The sequence below is a fragment of the Tinamus guttatus genome, unplaced genomic scaffold, assembly GCF_059628265.1.
Source record: "Tinamus guttatus ecotype Peru unplaced genomic scaffold, ASM5962826v1 Tinamus_guttatus_pri_ptg000343l, whole genome shotgun sequence".
Classification (NCBI taxonomy): Eukaryota; Metazoa; Chordata; class Aves; order Tinamiformes; family Tinamidae; genus Tinamus; species Tinamus guttatus.
Window position 1 is genome coordinate 993,703 of NW_028288877.1, and position 20,703 is coordinate 1,014,405.

General features: G+C 40.6%; 1 protein-coding gene across 1 annotated transcript in view; it reads left to right on the top strand.

Annotated features, from left to right (window-relative positions):
* Positions 1-20,703, top strand: part of LOC148593727 (brefeldin A-inhibited guanine nucleotide-exchange protein 1-like) — a gene marked incomplete at its 3' end in the record, with an annotated part of 53,745 nt that overhangs the window by 16,100 nt on the left and 16,942 nt on the right. Inside the window, exons 2-5 of the mRNA XM_088529746.1 lie at positions 11,340-11,370; positions 14,308-14,464; positions 15,537-15,683; positions 20,445-20,624. Of these exons, the coding sequence (XP_088385872.1) occupies positions 11,340-11,370; positions 14,308-14,464; positions 15,537-15,683; positions 20,445-20,624 (515 nt within the window). The remainder of the gene's footprint in view (positions 1-11,339; positions 11,371-14,307; positions 14,465-15,536; positions 15,684-20,444; positions 20,625-20,703) is intronic.

Genomic DNA, 20,703 nt, shown 5'->3' on the forward strand with positions numbered 1-20,703 from the left:
TTCGAGTAGCTAAGCTGACTGCTGAGGCTTTTATTTAGCTCAGTTTGACTGCAAGTAACTATTGAAGAGATGTGCTTGATTACAGGCGCCTTTTGGAAAAATCTATTTCTATACAGTAAAAGATGGAGAAGTCTGGGTGGAAGGGACCTCTGGAGATCAGCTGTTGAAAGCAAGGCCTTAGCGTACTCCGGGGATGTCGAGCCCAAGCTGAGAACATTCCCAGCAAGGGAGGATCTGCGGCTCCTCTGGGCAGCCTGCTCAACACTGAGGTGCTAGAAGAACCAAGCAGATGGGCAGCAGTGTATCCAAATGTGCAGAAGTTTCTCTCTTGAGGGGCTGCATGCAGCAGAAGAGCCCAGGATTTCTATTGTGGAGGGTGAGGTAGTTTCTTACTGTCAGGTCTTTGTTCTGCCCGCGTTTGCATGCACTGAGCTTAAAGGTCAACCTGAAAGATGATCTTCAGAGAGAAGCTTGTTGTGTCCTTTCAGACAAGTTACAAATCTGCAGGATTTTGTTCTGTGTGTATTTAATTCCAGATAAGCTTTTTCAGACAGATGGAAATGATTCGATTGGAAACACTTTCCCCAATTCAAATGAAATTTTGCTTCTGCGCAGTCTCTTATCTTTGTGTTTTGGCAGAAACTCATGCTTTTCCAAGTAGAGCATGAGAGATGTGCTTGAGTTTCCGATGTTAAAATGAGGGAAAAACGCCTCATCTATTAAAAAAGTGGGGTGGGGAGGTAAGAATCTTGACTTTGCTTGAATAAGCACAATAAATATTAGGACCAGTTTCCTTTCTCAGTAAGAAGTTACACTGCACTTCATCTTTCCCATCTGATAGAGTTTTCCCCAGTAATATTACAGGGGTGGTTGTCGGATTTGCATGTACTTAGCAAGGTTTGATTTTAGCTTTTCAGAATAAAAAGGAAGGCTCTGCATTGTGTTTGGCTAGCTAGGAATGCCTTGGATATAAAGTTTATCAGGATGCCCGAAGGGGCATAGAGGAAGAGGCCAGAAGTGCATCTGGCTTCTAATTACTGCTTCACTTCAGTGGTGACCTCTGATCTGATTCAAACTACCAAGTAAAGGTTTGTGGTGTATCCCGTGTTCTCCTGAGTAAAAAATCCCTATATTTGAGTTGTAAATTAGATCTGGGCTGCAAAAATAATATACTCTCCATGGAAACACTTTGCGTGTATATATGAATATAGAGAGAGTCTATTTCAGAGAGAGATGTAGTTTGCAACTGACTGTTTTCTTCCCACTAAGAACAAGAAATAGCTATAGGATATTCATCTTCAAGGGGAAAAACGTAAAGATCCGAGCTCCTTTTTTAAAAGACGCTTCAGAAGCGCTGAGGCTGCCTTTGCTCCCCCAAGCTTAGGAGCACGCTGGGTGACGCTCGTGTGGCGGATGCAGTTCCTGCTGACGCGTCTTTTCCAGAACCAGGCAGGCGGCGGAGGCAGCGGTTTCCTGGGGGCTGCAGGAAGCGTCAACCCGCCGGGCTCGAGGCCACCTGCGCCTCTGCCCTCCGGGCCCTGCGAGCGGGAGTCCCGCTGGCTGGGGCAAAGTGCTGAGAACGCTGGTAGGGAGGAGGAGTGGATAGACTGAGTCATTTCTCTCTCCCAATTTCTCTATTTTTCCCTTGGTAAATATGTTGAGAGGCTAGTGCATCCCATCAGTTGAATCAGGTTTTCATATCCTTTTAGCTTGCACAGGCTTTTCCAGAGAGCCCAAGAAGAGTTGCAGAGTATTTCAGTGTTAGTTTCTTGACCTCCTCGACGTTGACCTGTGTATTTTCTTCTACTTTCTTACTACGTTTCAGTGGAGCTTCTTAGATTCCGAACCACATCAATGAGTGTGTTGTTAATGCTTGCTAGTACAACTGTACAGGTACTTTCATGAACTTCATACACAGAGTGCTTTAGAAAATTGTATTGCATGGCATAAAGCCCTTCCAAAGTCTCATATTTATAGACTTACTAATTAAAATTCCCATTTTATAGAATTTTTAATTGGTATTTTTGTTTGTTTTTTACCTTGTTTTAGGTTAGATGGCAGCTGTGATTCTTGGAAGGAGTATTTAACAAGTCAAAACAATTCTGAGACAGAAGAGCTCCCTTTTTGTCTCAAGACTTCGGCAATGCTTTTTTGTCCAGCATGTTGGTATCCTCATGAAAGAGGAGGTACCGGTGTTCTTGTACAGTCATCTGAGACTATAGCACATAGCAGGCAGAATTGTACTGCTGTAAATTACAGTTATGCAGGTCTCAGTAATTGCAGTATATTGCATGATCGGGCTTTTCTAGGCGTCTGCCTTAATTTGGTTGTTTCTCTGCAGTGTTTTGTCCTCCAGATTCTTTAATAAAGAAATAAATTACCTCCCTCAGCACAAACTTTCATGTTTCCATTTTGAATTACAGTTTTATGTTCTTTCTGTGATTCCAGACTGTTAGAATTAGCACCCCATCTTTCCCCAGCAGTAGTGGTAGTCTTGGCTAAAATTCCCCCTCCTCCTCTCATCCACGTAATAAAACCAGATGAAGGAACTGATCCATATTTAAAACAAAAAGAAACAAAAAAAAAAGAAGAAAAGAAAGAAGAAATTTTTTTTTTTAAATCATTTTTCATCTGGAGAAGTTTCCTTGTGCATACTTGCAGTAAACTCACAGACATTTGTACTGTCATGATACATTAAGGAGGATGCATGACTTCAAGTAGCGAATAGGCTTATGCCAGTGAATGTACGAAAAACATTCAAAGTTTTCCTTGCTGAGCAGTGTTTCTTTGTGCGACGGGGGAGGGCTTGATTCATCTATCTGCCACTATTTCTTGTAAGCAGCCACTGGTCCAATGAAAACTAAACAAATGCCAGGTTAATTAATTTCGCTTGGTGCCTTGCCAGTGATTGTGTAAGGAGGAGCGCACAAATTGGCACCGAGAGGGAACGTGGCTCAGGAGGAGCTGCCATATTTTGCTGGTGAGTTGGGTTGGATAGAGCGGAGTGGGGAAAATGTGCTTCTAGGCAAGGTGCTTTCCATGATCCAGCTAGGTGGCTGTGGTTGGCAAGCCAGGTAGCTGGTACACTAATGCATCTTGTCAGCAACTTTCTTTTCGACTGTGTTTGAATATGATAGCTGGATTTTGGGTGGGGTTGGGAAGAGGCATGGCGAAAGTCTGAAGAAAGGTATGCACATCTGATGGGTATGCACTGCCTGACTGAATAAACATCCTGGCCTGGCGTGTTAACTGCTTGAAGATGCAGTTAAGTCCATTTCCATTCTTTGATTTTGATGCAAGTATCTCTCTGAGGAATGAAGCCACAAGGTTGGATATTGCTGGAAACTGCTGTAGATGTAAGAGTTGATGAAGCCTTATGTGAAATTAAAGGGATTTACTGCTGCAGAAAACTAGTTTTTCAGCAACACACCTTAGAGCATAAATACCACTAATAATAGATGAGATCCTGTTATCTTTGGCTATATGTGACCTACATGTGTGTCCCCCTTCCCTTCCTTCCCAAGTTGTGAACCAATTTGGCTTATCAGAAAAATTATTATAGAAAATATAGTAATAAAACACCTTTTGAACTGAGTGATTCTGATTTAATTTCAAGCAGAAGGAGGTGAGTAGTTTTTCTTTAGAGTAGATTTACCAGTGACTCTTTCTTTGAACATATCATAGCTCATGAGTCAAAATAGCTAGACAGGGAGGTTGGTTGAGCCAAGACAGGTTGGAAATTCATATTCCTGAAAATACACCAGAGATGCATGTTTCCAAATGATACTTTATCTTGAGCTGGGGAGGGGAGAAGCTGTAGTTGTGTCTGTATGAATGCCTGCCTAAAAAGGAAATTAAAAGTGAGGATATTGCTTTATAGATAAAAGCTCACTAAGGAGTATCAGCCACAGGTCTTGTGTCTTGAATTGTGGATATGAAGGTAGAGAAATATCCTAATAGGATTTTCTGCAAACCTTTAAAAAAGGAGAGGATATGGCATGGGAAATGACAACACACAATGTTCTTTTCTTATATTCAGCTCCCTTTAGAGGCTTAATGTCATCCCAGTTAGAGCACTTCATCTGCGCAAGTTTTTCATACTCTCTGCTTTTGTATTTAGTTTGTGAGTATGTGCATGTATGTACAAATAGTAGAAATTTCTCTCATGCTTCTAAATGTATTATTCCCGGTTTTTCTAAACTGATGAGATATGACTTCAATTGATTGCTGTATTTGCTTCAGTGGGTTAGGATTTTCAGGATTTTGCTGAGCCAAACAAGGAGGGTCTACAGAGAATTTCATTAAGCAGAGCCAGGCTTGAAATATAAGTGGTATTTGGTTGGGGTGCCTTTTTTTTTTTTTTTCCTTCCTGTGTTATTAATCTGTGCTTTTAGCTATTCATTTAACACCTGTAAAAATAAAATTGGCACAACATAATGCACCATAACGTAAAGCTGGTAGAAGTGTTCAAATACACCATAGGGGTGTGTGTGTGTGTGTGTGTGTGTGTGTAGGGGTGGCTTGCCAATACGTAAGTCAGAGGCGCCTTCAGGATGCTGCATGAAGACCCCAGCAGGGACAGGCTTCAGTCTGCACAGGGCACAGAGCTCTGCTCTTTTCTGTCGAAACGAAACACAAAAATCATGGCCAAAGATTGGGTGCTGCCGTTTGGCCCCGCCTGCCTGCCTGCCTGCTGCAAATATTTTTTTATTTTTATTTTTATTTTTATTTTTTTTGCCTATCTCCCTGTAGTCGCTGTAGTCCAGTAAGATCTGTAGGAGGGAGGAGGCGTCTGTGAATCCTGCAAGGTACAAGGCTGATTGGAGGATCTGTTTTGTATCACTGGCGTATTTCAGTGATGGGTGTCTTTGGAATGGCATTTAGTGGAATATTTCTGCTTTCAGTGTATTTTTTTTTTTAATCTTCAGGCTGCATAATATATTTCAGGTTATTTCAATAGTATCTTCTTTTAATAAATTTACATATATTATTACCAGTTCTAGGCAAGTCAACCATTTGATAGTCTAGGATAATAATATTATTGTACTAAACTACTTAATTGCTTTTATTGTAATTTGAGATTGAGACTCTTTTATAAAAATCTTTTTTTTTTGTCTTTGTTTGCTCCTTACATATGCTGAAAGGTTCTAACAATGAAGATATATTAAAAGTTACTGAAAGTTAATTATACCTCTACACTTGAAAAAGAGAGAGGAAAAATACCGTAATCTAGATTTGCTAATTACTGCTGTCCTTATATCTCCAGCAAAAGCAACTGTGTGGATCTTGAGTAGTTGAGATGTAGCATGTGAAGCAGAGGCTTTACTGAGCACGAGGAGAGCGGCCAGCGGGAAGCATCAGGAAGACTGCACTTGGGATGCTTCATCTCAGCCAGTCCCCAGCTGCGTGGAAGCCCCATGAGGATTTTAAATGTTAGGAAAAACGTTTAGAGAACAGTGAGGGCCAAGTTGGTAGCATATATACATAAACTCTCTGTTTGTTTTATCTCAGACCTACTGACTTGGCAGAAGTTGCACACAGATGATGGCAGAGGGGAGCTTGTAATCAGAGGATGCTGGGTCTTTGCATCATCACTGGCCAATGGCACAAGGGAGCTTGAGTTGAAAAGACCACATGTTTCTCCTGTTCTATTGTTTGGACTGTTTAAACTTTGTTATTTTAGTTTTTACCCCAGGTCTGTAATTGATTTCGGGTGTTAATACTTTCTTATTTTAGCTGAATAGTCAGGAGCTTTCTTGTGATATTGTGCTAGAGCTAACCAAAAATGAAAAAAAAAAAGTTTTAGATATTTATTTAGAAATACATTCTAATGACTGCTTTGGGAGAAAAGTGTCTAGCGTGATCTGCTTAAAATTTTAGTTCTTTGAAGGAGAGGAGGCAGAGTTTTGTTTCCATGATGCTTCCATGGCTTTACTATTGTGAAGCTTGGAATAATCTCTTAACTATCACCATACAGGCAATATCCGCATTATATAGTTGAGAATATAGTTCATTAAAGGTGTTTGCAAATAAATACTGGTTTTGTGTGTGTGTTTTATTATTTACGGTCCATCTAGCTTGATCATACCTGTTCCTAGGTGTCCCTGCTGGAGCAGGGGGGTTGGACTAGATGATCTCGAGGTCCCTTGCAGCCTCAACCATTCTGTGATCTTACAGTTATAGTGTGTTGATGCTTTAGAGTTTTCAACTGAGAAGAACCTTTACGCTGCTAGGACTGCATTGAGGACTTGCCTGTACCCTGACATGGAAAAGGACAGTTTCTGTATTGCCAGTGATGGAAGATTTCCTTTTCTTTTTCTCTCTTGGTTACCATAGCATTTTGTTTGATGTTGGAGGCAATCACTAGAATTCCAGGATGGAAGCCAAGTTCATCCACGCAAGCCCTTTCAAATTTGTAGTTCTCAGTATGAATTTTGCTTCATTTACATTTTTTTGAGTTCTTTGCTTCCTATGTCTTGGATCCCATTCACCTGATTTAATTTTAAAGGATTTAATGCAAATTGCCTTATCCTCAAGGTTACTTTATTCTGCTAAAGGAGAGGGATTATTTCAGATGTAGGAGAATGTTGGCAGAGGAACCAAGGGAATAATCAGGGCATAAACAAATTTCAAATGGGAATTAGAGAGGATCGTCTACCTTTCAGGGTAGTCAAGGTTTAAATCATCCCTTGAATAGGATTATGGGGGCAAACAACGAATTAGAGCTAAGTCAGGGTTTGGTCAGCATACAGAGCAGCTAAGACGATACTGCCCGCGGCAGGAGAACCACCTGCCTGACCTACTTGGCCCATTTTGGTCTTAGTTCTCAGGTGTTATTAGTTGTTACGAGAACAGTTATTAAATTTATAGTTGCAAATGAGATTATCTCGTAACAAGGTGCTTCAGGAGGGGACAGTGGTAAAGCCAAGAAACGCTGCAAAAGCTGGGGAGGTGAGGCTGGAATTACGGACGCTTGGAGAAGAAAGTTCTTGGACCTTTTGCAACTTTTTCTGAAACAAGGATGGTCTGTACAAGGATATATAAAGATGAAATGGAGAATGAGGTTGAATCTAGTTAGTATCATTTTACCAGCTTTGTGAAACATCTCATGCCTCTTTTTGCAGTCTGCTACAATGACACCGTTCTTGTCAATCGACCCCATCCTCTGTGCGAGAAAGCCAAACTATGGCAAAGCCCACGATCTCATGATAGAGCTCCAGAAAATGGTTGTCTTCTAGAGCTGTGCATGAAAGCAAGAATCTAGAAGGAGAAATTTATTTTGTTTCTGCTGCACTTTATTTAAGAATATTAAATATGCCTCAACTCATTCCACTTTGAGGCATCTCGTCCTTTCTGTCCCAAAATAGATCCTTTGTGGCTTATTTCTTCAAATACCCCGAGGTGCCTTCTGCAGTAGATCAGTGTGTGCATTGGAGATGGTGTGGAGGCAGGCGCTGGAAGCTCTCGTCCTTTTCTGTAGCCTTCTGTCCCTGTTCCAGCAAACTGCACCTTCCTCTCCTTGCAATCAGTGATACTGAGCTCACGAGCCAGTCTGGATGTCTGTGTGTTAGAGAGGAGGAGAGGCAAAATAGGGCAGCCGCCTGTGCTTTCAATCCTGCCTTTATTTTCTAGAAAAAATTAGTTTTGCAGGAACTATGCTCCTCTCATTTAAAGGAACCTATCAGTCATGGTGTCATCTGTCATTGGCAGAAAATTTCTCAAAAGAATTGATGTTGGGCACTTGAAGGACCTTTCTTTTAATTTAGTAAAGGTTGTGAAACCTGTACTTTCACAGTAACAGCTTAATGCTACACTGTATGCAACAGCAACAACATTTAATTAGATTGACACTTGCAAGACCTCTTTCCTTGTATTTGTAGAATACTTGCTTCTATTATAAAAATTTGGATTTTCTGTTATGAATTGTGGCCCCTCGTGGCGGCAATGTCTGGTAGTATTTTAGGAGGAATAGTGATAATTTGTCAGAATATCAGCAGGATGACAAAGGCCTGAAGTAGTCCTGAGTGGATTTTTTTGATTTTGTACTTTTTCTCTGAATTTTCAAGTTCTATTCTAGTTCACATAGTGGCAATAAATTCAGGGATTATCTGCTGCAGCACCAAAACACCAGCTTCCTGGTTCTGGTTGCTATGTTCTTTGGGAATAGAATGAGCCAGGGCAAAGCAGAAGGCCTATTTTTGATCCTTATCTTCCTCAAAGTTGCTTTATTTTTGGCCCTTTGCCAGCGGCTGTCTTTTGTTTTCCTCGTGCTTTGCAGCTGGAGAAATGTGCTTAAGTACAAAGTTTAACCACCGTTTTGGAGCTTGCGAAGCTGAACGACCAGCGCGGCCGTGCGCTCGCCTGCTCTCACACCTGCTGCTCTGAGTGCTGCTCCAGGAATATTTGCACTCGGGACGTGCACGCTTTTATTGTAAAAACCAAGCTGAGCTGAAGAACTAACTTGCTTTTACTCACTTAAGCAATTTTCTTGCTAATTCAGTAGTCGCGACTGTTTCTAAGCAGAAAAGAAGAGAAAAAAGTTCCCTAGAATTTGTCCCTTTCCCAAGGGGGACCTGTTGGCCAGGAGGGTTTGGTGGTCATGGGGAAGGACGACAGGATTGTGCCCGAGCTGTAGCTCTGAATTCCAGATTTTAGCAGGGAATGAAGGGCACTCACCTACTTGTAGCTAGTGAGTAGTTTAGTTTGTCCTCTATAAATGAGTCAGTTTTTCTCTTTTTCCATTTGCTGCTCTTTTTTTTATTTTTTTCCTCCTCTTTTTCTTTCTTTCTAGCTGTCCCTCTTCTTGGAAGAGGAAAAGGTTACTCAAGCTTTGATTTCTGGGGAAGATTATAGAGGCTTTAGAGCACGGTAGAGATATGTAATACAGGAAGAGCTGTGATAAACTCCAGTAGCAGCTGCTTTGGCAAGTGCCAATCTAATTAAATGTCATTACCATTTCAAGCTTCAGCATTTATACCCCTAAAATTGCCCATATGTCAAACTTGGGTCTTTTTTTTTATTATTATTATCATTGTTTTTCCCCCTCCCCTGGTGGCCAAAGTGTAGAATAACTTGCAGATACAGAAATATTCGTGCCATCAGTGCCTGACTTAAGTGATCTTAAGAAACTGTTGTGTTTGCTTTGAAATGTTAAATTTCAGCTGCAGTTATATCAGATGTTTTATCCGTATTGCAAGCAATTGACATGGATTTCCACCCCTTCCTCTCCTCCTTAGAAGAAGACGTGAGAGTTGACAGCTCTTGAAAAATCCTTGCTCTGCCTTGCTGGTAGCTTTGCTTTCTAATTGTCCCTGTTTCAGGATACAATTCTGAACAAAATCGTGGAGGCTGGTACAGTGTCTTTGGGCTTAGATGTTACTGCATAGGGGTCCAGTCTTTTATGAAAGTTGATGTGTTTAAAAACACAAGATGAGATGGGGAGAGGTATTGCTTTTGGTACCTTAATTATTGAAAGAAACAAAAATTTATTATTTAGAGTTTTTGTTGGAAGTCAGATGCGGTGTTTTTCCGACAAGACAAAAAGGGTGCTTTTTTCCTCCGAAATCTTGGAATGCCTCTATGTTCAGACTGGTTTATCTAGAATTGAAATATAATCTTATTTTGTTTTGTTTTTCCTGAGCTAAATACCATTTTAGAAAATGACTTTAAAATTTTGGATAGTAATCCAAATAGAAAATAATGTTTTCATTATTTTTATTCAAAATTTCAGCCAACTTCACAGATGAATTTTTATAACTTTTAAGTGTCTTCTAAAGAAGAATTCTAAGTGTCTTCTAAACAAGAATTTTAAACAAAATTTTATATGGAAATAAAAGCAGAGTTTTACAGAGTGGTAGTATTAGTCTTTCTGTTCACCCAGGCTAATACAGATTTAATGAAGGTATCTCTGCTTTTGTGCTGGGTGTCTGTCCCACACCTTTTCCATGACACTAATATTTCCTGACATTTCACAGGCAAAATATATTAGATTTCATCATCATTACTATGTAGATTATTACCTGAGCAGAGCTTTAGGATTCACTTCATTTCTCTGTTTTTATTGCGTTTCATTCTGTGTTCAAAATAATTGGTGCTGCTTGTGGGGCAGGTTTCAGAGCACCTGAGGGAGGAAAGTTGGGTGGGAGGTAAAAGAAGAAAAGCTGCAAGGGAAGAAGGGAACACAACCTAACCCTGGGTCTTGGGGAGAAGCTGCAGGAGAATCTGTTGCCTCAGAAATAACCTTTCTGCTTTGGGTTGGCCTGGGTGAACCCCGGAAATCAACAGGTCTGCTTAATATTACTAGTATTTGGGGTAAAACACCAAATTTAGGAGACTATCTGATGTCAGGTGAAGCAGCATAGCTCTGTTATTTGGTAAAGGAGGGAGGGAGAGGACTCATGCCAAATGTGCTTTTACTGCATGGGAGCTTAGGTAGAAATATCAATGCTTTTTTCAGGATCAATACATACTGCTTGTTCAGATCTAGGTAGTGTATTGGGTTCAGTTGTCTGTACTTTTAAAAGGTGTTTGTAAGACAAAATTGTGTCTTTTCTTTCTAGTGGAAGGACAAGACTGCCTGCACATGTGTGGTGAAAGATTTGTTTAAATAACTTCTGTGTGTTTGACTGGTACTGGACATAAAAGTCATGTCAAAAAACATTTATAAAAGCATGTATGTATGTTTTTTTTGAAGAGTGAATGTTTTTATTTAAGAACGGAATTTTACAGTATAGAGAAGTCCATGAAAACCAGTATTTCCTATGATTTCTATGCTAACTGACCAAAGGATGCAAAGACGCGAACTCATGAATTTGAAGATGTCTCTTAAAATTAGTTTAGTAATCTTAGAAATACTTGTAAATGTGTTGAAGTGTGGCTTAGAATGTTTCATCAAGAGCAGTAAACTATTGGCCTTTTTGTTTTACTTTAACAAGTTTTGAAATAGAGACACTGCACGTTTTTTCCTCTTCATCATTACTGTCTATCAGTGTTTAAACAAAATCTTAAAGCCATGAGAACTATAAGTAAGGAAGAATATTGGTGATTTCTTCACTGCTTATCTATAAAATATTTTAGGGATGTATTATTTGTTTGGCATGTCTGGATGCAAATTTGTGTCAAGCTTTGAATATAATTTCTAATGAGTTTTTGATGCAATTTGTAAGCAATAGAACTGTAGAGCAGAAACTCCTCTGAACCTGCTTGTAACCATGTGCTGGCTGTTCTAAACTGATCTGAGTTTCAAAAAATGCCTAGTTTCCCTTTCCATCTGTTATTTTAATTGTGTATTTGTGATTATGCTGCTGCTTGTATAACTATGCCTTTGTTTCATTTTACAGAGGAAATAAAGGCTGAAACGGAAAAGCAAAGGTACGTAACAGTTGATAACATTGAGCAAAAATGAACAGTTCTGCTTTGACTGCTTATACTGAGCTTGTTCTGAAAGGTAAGTTAGGGGCTCGCTCTGAGAAGAGTTCTCAGTCTGTTTTGTTAGATTGGAAGCAGCCAGGAGTGTGGGAAGATGTGCTCTGTAGGGTGCAAGGCACGGGAGCTGGGAAGAGCTCAGGGGCACCCCTTAGGCTTGTGTGGCCAGGGTGGGCAGGAGCAAGGCTCAAGGTTGGGTGGGGATTTAGAGGGTAGCAGAGGAAAGGGAGTATGGATGAACCTGAGATAAGGATTTTGAAAGAAATTTGGGGACTGTGTCAAGGAGGGGAAGATCTGGGATACAAATAAAAGCCTCTAACTCAGAGAGAAGACGGCCTGAGGCTGCGAGGAGGGAGTGAAAATGGGTGGGAAAGACTGAAAAGAGAAGTGTGTGGGAAGGGTCTCGTTAGAAAATAGGTATGGAAGTAGGTATTTGATTCTGGAGATGATTCCTCTTTATCTGAGAGTAGAAGTCAAGATTGACAGCAGTCCTCACTGTCAACAGGTAAATTCTTAAGCATTGATAAGCTGTGGAGTCCATTATTAGTATTTAATTGCATGTTCTACAGGATCTCCTTCCTCATCCAGTGCATGAGTCAGGGTTGCCTTGTGATGGCTGTTTACACCATTTGCTGAAAGAACTGGAGCAAGCAAAGCTGATGACGAGAGTGTTTTTATGGCTTAAAGAGTAGCCTGCTGCCTGGGGACCTGTGTTCCACCCTGTAACTGGATTCCTGTTTCAGGCAAAGCTTTTAAGCCACAGTTGTCAAAATGGGCTGCTGAGGTTTGTGCTTCTTCCAAGCTTTGGGATTGAGACCTACAAGCTTTGGCTTGTGTAGTAGCAGTAGTTGCTTTGTTTCAGATGTGAAGGACTATTTAATATCAAATATGCTTGAAAAATTCAGACTAAAGGCTTTTTGAATTGGTCATATGAAAATTATTGGAGGCATCTTCACTGCCCATCAGCAGAGTAAAGACAGTGCTATCAGTTCATAGGAAAGCTGCAAAAATAAATTTTGTGTATGTATGCTGTTCAGGTAATGTTGCAGTGAGCACCACACAGAGTCTCAGGTGAAAAGTAATAATTTGTCTTTGCAAGTTTTGCTTAAGGCAGTGTAAACAAAGCAAAATTCCCACTTTGAAGAGTGAGAAGAAAAAAATGCTGAATCCTAGATATTCAGTAGGTGATGTTCTTCCTCAACACTGAATATGGAAAAGTGCTGGTTGATCCCGCAGTAAGTACCATTCCAGAACAAATGTGGGATCTGACTTATAATACCATTCACAGTGATGGTTCAGCCTTTACTGAATTTCTGTCTTGACTTCTCTCCTGATGTTTCTTTTAAGTAGTGGGTTTTTCCCTTTGTTTGTGTAGAATACACAAACACACACTGTACCTGTGTGTACAGTGTGTGTGCTCTAAATAGATAGATTTGATTTCCTCACTTGTGTCTTTGTTCTGATAGTAGAGCAGAAGCAGAGTCTTTTGCTGCTGTGAAGGCAGTCCTGCACCTGGTTGACTGTGGAAGGGGTTTAGCCTGTTCTTACTGGAGAGCCAAACTGTTTGTTGTAGATGCAGTAGAAAATACTCTTTTCCAGACCTTAGAATAGAGAAACCCTCTTCGTTTATAAAAATTATTTTCAGCTGCTGCTTTCTTTTAAGTGAAATCAGTATGTTCTATCAAAATATTAAGGACTTTAAATTAACGATTTTTTAAATTATTCCAGTCCCCGCTCTAAGAAATTGGTTTCACAGCTAGGCCAGAGTTCCCTGAAAAATACATCATTTCTACCTGCCAAAAGTTTTATACGGAAAAAAGTGCTAGTACTATTTTATTACTACTATTAATTTTAATATTATTGTTATTTTTACTTTTTTTTTCTACTAAGAACAGTATTTGGCAGCAGGAGGGGAGGGATATGGAATAGAAAAGGAGAAGCAGACTTATATAACTGTTACACTGTGGATGCTGCCAAAATCCTTTTAGAAATCAACTATTTGATACATACATTGGTGTCTTTCCGGGGCTGGGATGTAAATATCAGGCTATTTCATAATCCTTCTGCTTCATGGCTCTGATGGTGGTGGGACGCTTTGTGGGGTGCAGTTTCTCACAGTCAGCTAGAAAAAGCATCTAAAGCTCTTTCTTGGCTGACATTAAGAAGCAGAGACCTTTTGGGATTAATTCAGATGTTTGTTTCATCAAACTTCTTCTCGGAAAATCCCTTCTCTCCCCTTCTTCTCCTCCACCTGGCATCAGCAACGTGATGAGCTTACTGAATTATCTTTATTACTTTATTATTATTTGTTTTTTCCTAGCCTGCAATTAAGGGAAGCTTCAGGCTTCTGTATTAACTTACTGTGTAACACATCCATTTTCTTGAGGCTTATCTTGGTCTGTTTTTCATTTCTGGAGAATTTTGATTTTATTTCTGCGGTGATCTTTTAACCTAATTTTAATGATGCCAAATGGGCGTAATTTCAGGGGTGGACAACATTTTGTTACGGGACATGAGCAAGAGATACCTCAGAGAGGTGTAAGGATATAGAGGGGCATTGTACTCCGTGTGGAACCTGTTTGATTTGGATGTTTGTCCAAAAGAGCTGCATTTCCATCGAAGGAGTATTGTGCAATAGGTAATGCTCTGTATTTGCCTGAAAAGGAGAGCTGATACGGCTGTTCCAGAAAGGAGACAGATTCAGTATAAAAATAAACTTGTTAAGAATGTTTTCATGACTGTATTACCTTTGCATTCACTTTGTAGAAGGCATTCTTTCCTCGTGTCAATTTTCTTGATATTTCTTCTGGTTTATAAATACTGCGAAGATGGGAATTATTTGTGTGGACACTTCTAACTCTCTAACCAACTTCTTCTGTTCAGTCCCCCTCATGGAGAAGCCAAGCCTGGTTCAAGCACTCTTCCCCCTGTGAAATCCAAGACGAGCTTTATTGAAGCTGACAAGTACTTCCTGCCGTTTGAACTGGCGTGCCAGTCCAAGTGCCCCAGGATTGTTAGCACTTCTCTAGACTGTTTACAGGTCTGTATGAAAATGGGATTTAACTGTCAACTACAAAATGTCGTTGGTTTGAATGGCAGGTGACAGTTCTGTCTAAGACTGTTGTTTTGCTGTTATTTTACCTGATGCGCACACAGCCAAATTTAATTTATTTCAGGAAGAAAGGTGATCATGTGTCTTACTATTTATTACATAGTGTGTATTTCTCTGTATACACATATAACCACAAATAGTTGCACATTTGGAGCAATTTTGTTGCACCAGTGTACAACGATCCATTTTAATGTATGCACATTTCTGTGTAGTGAATTGCTATCAGTAACGTGAAGGACTGAAACTCCACTAGTGTGGCAGGCATATCATTGTCAGATTCATTTAATGTTGCTTGTAATTCTGGTAAAATATTTAAATTTGAAATGTCTAGTCCTTCAAAACTCAGAGGTTTGTTGCTCCTGTTGTGTGTTCAGAACGATGTCTGCAGCATCAGATTCTTTTCTCCTGAGTAGCCCCACAGCAGTGAGCTCAATAAATACATTTACACTCACGGGCGCATGCATACCTGGCATGCTCTTGCACTGTGATGCCTTGCTACTCTGTATATTTAAGTAGGTGGGCCACGGAGATTTACAAACGTTCTCTTGCCTGAAGTATTTGCAACAGGATTTTGTTAATTTTGATATTTTTTCAAACTATTGAAGATCTCTAGAGAGAAGGTAGAACAGTTGCAAACACAAGGCCTTGAACAGAAACCATTTGCAGTTGACTTACTTGCTATTAAAAACATTAATGTGCTCACTACATATGAAGACTTGTGTGATATGAGTTATTTTAGAAAATAACTGTTTAGAAATTATTGTTTATTATTGAAACAAAGATTTAATATTAAGTTTGTTGGCAAACTTTTTTTGGAGTTACTGAGTAAAAATTGAATAAATCTAGAGTTCATTGCATTTTATGAGGTTTGGGGTAAATTTTTTTTTAATTATTCTATTCAAGTTAGTGATATCAAAAGAATTTATATATTGTAATAAAAACCTGACGTATTTTCTTATTTTTTAAGCTTTTCTTTCTTTTTTTTTTCTCCCCTCTCCAGAAACTTATAGCATATGGGCATTTGACGGGGAATGCTCCAGACAGCACAGCTCCGGGCAAAAAGTTAATTGATAGAATTATTGAGACAATATGTGGCTGTTTTCAAGGCCCTCAAACAGACGAAGGGGTTCAACTACAAATAATAAAGGTAATCTGATTAAATATTACTTCCAGTATCTATAATACTGAGAACAGGGAGATATTCATGGTCTCAGAATTCAAATGCAATGTTTCATTTGAAAATGTAATTAGATTTTAAAATATATTCTATGATCCTGTTCCTTTAAGATAGGTAATCCCTGCCTTCTGCTGCTTTTTCCATTTTCTCCCATTAAATTTTGAGTGAAGTCATGATTGTGATAAGAACTTTTATGCACAGAGCACTGGGTGAAATTTCTTTCCCTGCAGTTCAGTTGAGTTCTCTTAATTGTGCAGAATTACAAACAAATCATCCTGCTCTCCCAGCGGGGAAGGAGGTGATTAAGGAGCAAATTTTTAAATCAATTTTGAAGTTATTATATGAAATGTGATTAGAGCTGGCAGTTAGTTGTTACCATGGTGGCTTTGTGCTGTTGTGCTATGGACTTGTGCTTAAAGGTGGTCTGGAGTTTCTGTACATGCATTTGGTAAACTCTGCATGCAGTCTTCATGCAAATAAATGTTCCTGCAGGGCCGTAGCATTTCTGATGGCAGTCAGTAATCCTGGGGATGCCAGCTAAGGGAAGCTAACACCTAATGGGAATGTCTTAATCTACCCTTTGAGTGATTGTGCTGCTGATAAGCAGTAGTGAAGAATACAGTAGTAAAGGCTGGGTATGAGAACGGAGAGGTTGTTACCTCGTGTTCTGGGCATAGGAGTCCTGAGGTGCTGACTTTTCTTGCAGATTAGGTTTATTTATTTTTACTGCAAAAGAGGTATGTTGTTCCCCAATTTCTTTTTATTGATCCAGCAAATAGTCATAATGTGTCTTCAGCATTTTTAAAATGCATTAAGTGGGAGATGATACAACTGCAAAGTCAGTCATGTTCTTTGATTTGAGGCTTCATAACTTGTCAGTTCTGGGCCACTGACCCAGCTTCCCCAGTATGATTTCAAGAATGGATCACATACCTTTTTAAGCTCTTCTGATAATTATTCTGATGATCTAACTGTTCTCATGGTTGGTGTATTCTCTAGGAATTTGAATTCCTTGAGGCAGGCAGAAGGCAGGCGGCCTAGGCCCCTGCTTGCAGGTGTGCACTGTGAGGAGGCTGCTCCACGCTCCCATCAGGGCAGCTGCATCACCAGCCCTGGAGCAGCATGTGCAAACCCGGATCGCTCGGGCACCTTCCTCTTTGGAGGTTCATGGAATCAGAGAATCATTATGATTGGAAAAGACTTTCAAGATCATGGAGTCCAACCGCAAACCCTTCAATGCCCTGCCTGCTAAACCATGTCCCTAAACACCTCATCTACATGTTGTTTGAACACTTCCAGGGATGATGACTCCACTACTTCCCTGGACAGCCTGTTCCAACACTTCACCACTCTTTCTGTGTAGAAATTCCCCCTAATGTCTAACCTGAACCTCCCCTGGCACAACTTGAGGCCATTTCCTCTTGTGCTATTGGTAGTTATTCTGGTGAAGATACTGACCCCCGCCTCACTGCAACCTCCTCTCAGGCTGTTACAGAGAACGATAAGGTCTCCCCTGAGCCTCCTCTTCTCCAGACTAAGTATCTCCAGCTCCTTCAGGTGTTCCTCACAAGGTCTGTGCTCCAGCGCTTTCACCAGCTTCATTGCCCTCCTTTAGACCCGCTCCAGCACCTCAATGTCCTTCTGGTGCTGAGGGACCCAAAACTGAACACAGTATTCAAGGTTTCAGCCTCACCAGTGCTGAGGACAGGGGACAATCACTTTCCTGGTCCTGCTGGCTACCCAGTTCCTCATATGAACCAGGAGGCTGTTGGCCTTTCTGGCCACCTGGGCATGTTGCTGGCTCGTGTTCAGCTGTCTGTGAGCCAACACCCCCAGATCCTTTTCTGCCACACAGCTCTGCAGCTACTCTGCCCCAGCTTCTGCTGGTAGGTGGTAACTACACAGTAGGCTACCCTTGGCCAGGGACCTCTAGGAGCTAGAGCTAAGTAAGAGTTCGTATGTGGTGGTGGTTGCTGGCTTCTGGATGGCTTTCTGACAAAACTGCTTTGGAGATTTTGGTGGAGTCATCTGAAGCAGACCCTAACAACCAGAACAGCTTCAGTCTTCTGGAAGTGCCTCTTCCTACACTTGGCAAGAAAATAATCCTGCCCAGACCAAGGGACATAATTTGCCTCATTTTGCATATCTAAGCTTAGAGATGTATCTGACAGTAGTCTTGACAGCTGAGGCTGTGTAAGAAACAGTTTCTTTTCTCTCCCTGCTTCTGGTTGCATTTTCTCATCCCTGTAGCCGCGTTCTTTTTCCTCTGCAAACTCCATGACCAGACTCCAGACTGGCAAACTGGCCTTTTCTTCCTTTCCTCTCATAGTTTATTTTCAGTTGGTGTAATTTTGATGTGAAGCTGTGCAAACACTTATTGAAGTGCTGTGGAGGGGATGGCCAGAGGCAGAAGGGAAGCAGGTAATTAGGCTAGTGCTGCCATTGTAAGTTGCTTAATTAAATTATGTTTGAAGTGGTTGCATCAAGAGAGGCTTTGCTGCCTTTAGGCTCTCTGCTGTGGCATTTGTGGCTTGTGTCTGTAAAGCTGCCCTTGACACCTGCAGAGCTGGTAGTTGAGGTTCTGTTTACATTTCCGCCTGGCCTTTTTGTTCCAGAAGAATTATTATGTATGATAAAATAAGCTCTAAAAATAAATCTATAAAGATAGAATGGGGATGAGGTTCTCCCAGAAGGATGGCAGATGAGTATTTGTGCCCATGTTCTCTCTGCTTGTCTGGAGCCTGTTGCTGGAAGAGGCGGTGGTCTGCTCCTCTGTGTCGCAGAGTCATAGAATCATTGTGGTTGGAAAAGACCTTCAAGATCATCGAGTCCAGGCACGTCCTCCCTGCCTGTCTCGGGGTGGTTGATAATATTTCTGCTAGACTGTGGAGACTAGAGGAGGAGCAATTGCACTGAGAGGGGAAGTAGCCATGAGTAATAGCCAGAGATTGGCTCTTATTTGGCAGGAATCTGAAGGGTATTAACAAAAGGTCAAAGTTAAAAATGGTGCTCAGTTTATAAACACGAACAGTAGCAATTAGAGTTCGTTGTCTACAGTGCCCAAGAAGGAAAGAAACCAATAGGAAAGACGCCTAGAGCATTTGTAGCCACACTGACCTCTAATAGTTAGGGAACTACAGGGAGATGCCTTGTTGGGAAGACCGGCCTCTGAGTTTGCACGGAAGATGGGGATGTTGAATGACCTTGCATGAATATGCGGGACTGCGAGGAAGCCTGTCTCTGTGCATGTGCACAAACACGTCTTTGCACACACACCCCCAAGCTGGCGGTGGGGCAGGAGCTATGAGCTAACCCAGCTTCGCTGCTCGTGACAGGCGTAGCAAAGAGATCCTGAAATACAGGCTGCCAGGCCAGTTAGAACAGTGGAGTACCTGATCCACCCCCAGCTTTGTCTCCTTTTCCTGTTCTGTGGCTGTACTGAATTACTGCCAAGGGGCAGGCATTGCCACGGACGCTGGTATGAATTTCAGCCCAGTGCTCCCTGGTACATGCGAACTGCATGTGGTGGGAGGAACAATTCCAGTGCTGGGAGGTCTTCATTCCCTTAATCAGGGAATTGTACCTCCTGCATATGTAGCTGCTGATGAGAGAGCTGTGATATGAATAGAAAATAAGAAAGGACCTTGGGCCACCTGGTGTCCAGGAGTAGGATTCAGGGCTTCTGAGAGGCAGGTCAACAAGGTAGTGTTTTTTGTATTCAAGGTAGTGTATACAAGGTAGTGTATTTTTTTCCTATTAAGCTTCATAGTGGTGGTGGTGGTTTTTGTTGTTTTGTATTGAGGTTTATTCTTTCTAAGTGTTTGACTGAGAAGTAGACACTCATCTGTATGTTGATGCCATGTTTTGACAGAGATGCTGACAATGTCTGTGAGAAAATTTGGACACAGTTTGATGAATAATTATACAGTGTTTAAAATATCTTTGTTTTTCCTTGTGAGGAAGAGACTTTCCAAAGTACAAGCTTTCTAATGCTTCCATTTTTTTTCTTCTTAAGCATCCTATTAAATCATTAGTTCTGTCAGGTCCTTTAATGCATGTAATTGGTTTCTGACACCTCTTGGTGTATGATGATGAGCTTATTTAGGTCTTTTCCATTCCTGGACCAGTTCTTCTCCATTCCTTCCACACCCCAATATTTCCCCCTGCCCGAGTTGCTCTGGCAATGTTTTTGCACCCAGTTACCTGACAGAGGTAACTATATTCATACTTTCTGTAAAATAAGAGAAGCAGAAACCAGCTGAATTGGAAGGAAAGAAGTGAGCCTCTACAGAGAGGGAAACACAATATTCTAGCATATATCCAAAAAGTGTTTAGTGGGGGTTGCTGTCCCAGGAGTAACTGCCTTACTTAGTCTTCATTCTTCACTCTTAAATGTATTTTTAAATATTTTTTGAATCCTCTGAGTTATTTTCTGTGTTTTAAGCAGTATCCCCTTTTTCATGTTTTATGCCTAAAAAAGTTCTAGGGTATTTCCTAAATACATTAGTAAAAATGCTCTCAACTTGATAAACTGGCATGGTGCTCAGATATGGCTATGATACTACATGACAAAATGTAATTAAACTAGAGTTCAAGATGTGTTCTTATTGCTTTATATATAAAAAGTAATCCAGGATTAATATTTATTGCATACTTTCTTTGAAGAGAAACGTTTGACTGGAATGTTTGTATATATGCGTGTGTACAAATACATATTATTTTTTTCTGTAGGCTTTACTCACTGCAGTAACATCTCAACATATAGAAATCCACGAAGGGACAGTGCTGCAGGCTGTAAGAACATGTTACAATATCTATCTAGCAAGCAAAAACCTCATAAATCAAACCACAGCCAAGGCCACTCTCACACAAATGCTGAATGTCATATTTGCACGTATGGAAAATCAAGCAGTGAGTATCTTGGTGTCTGTAATATTTATAGAAAAAGAGTTGTCTGAAAGCAAGCTACCTCGAGATATTTGTTTTTTTC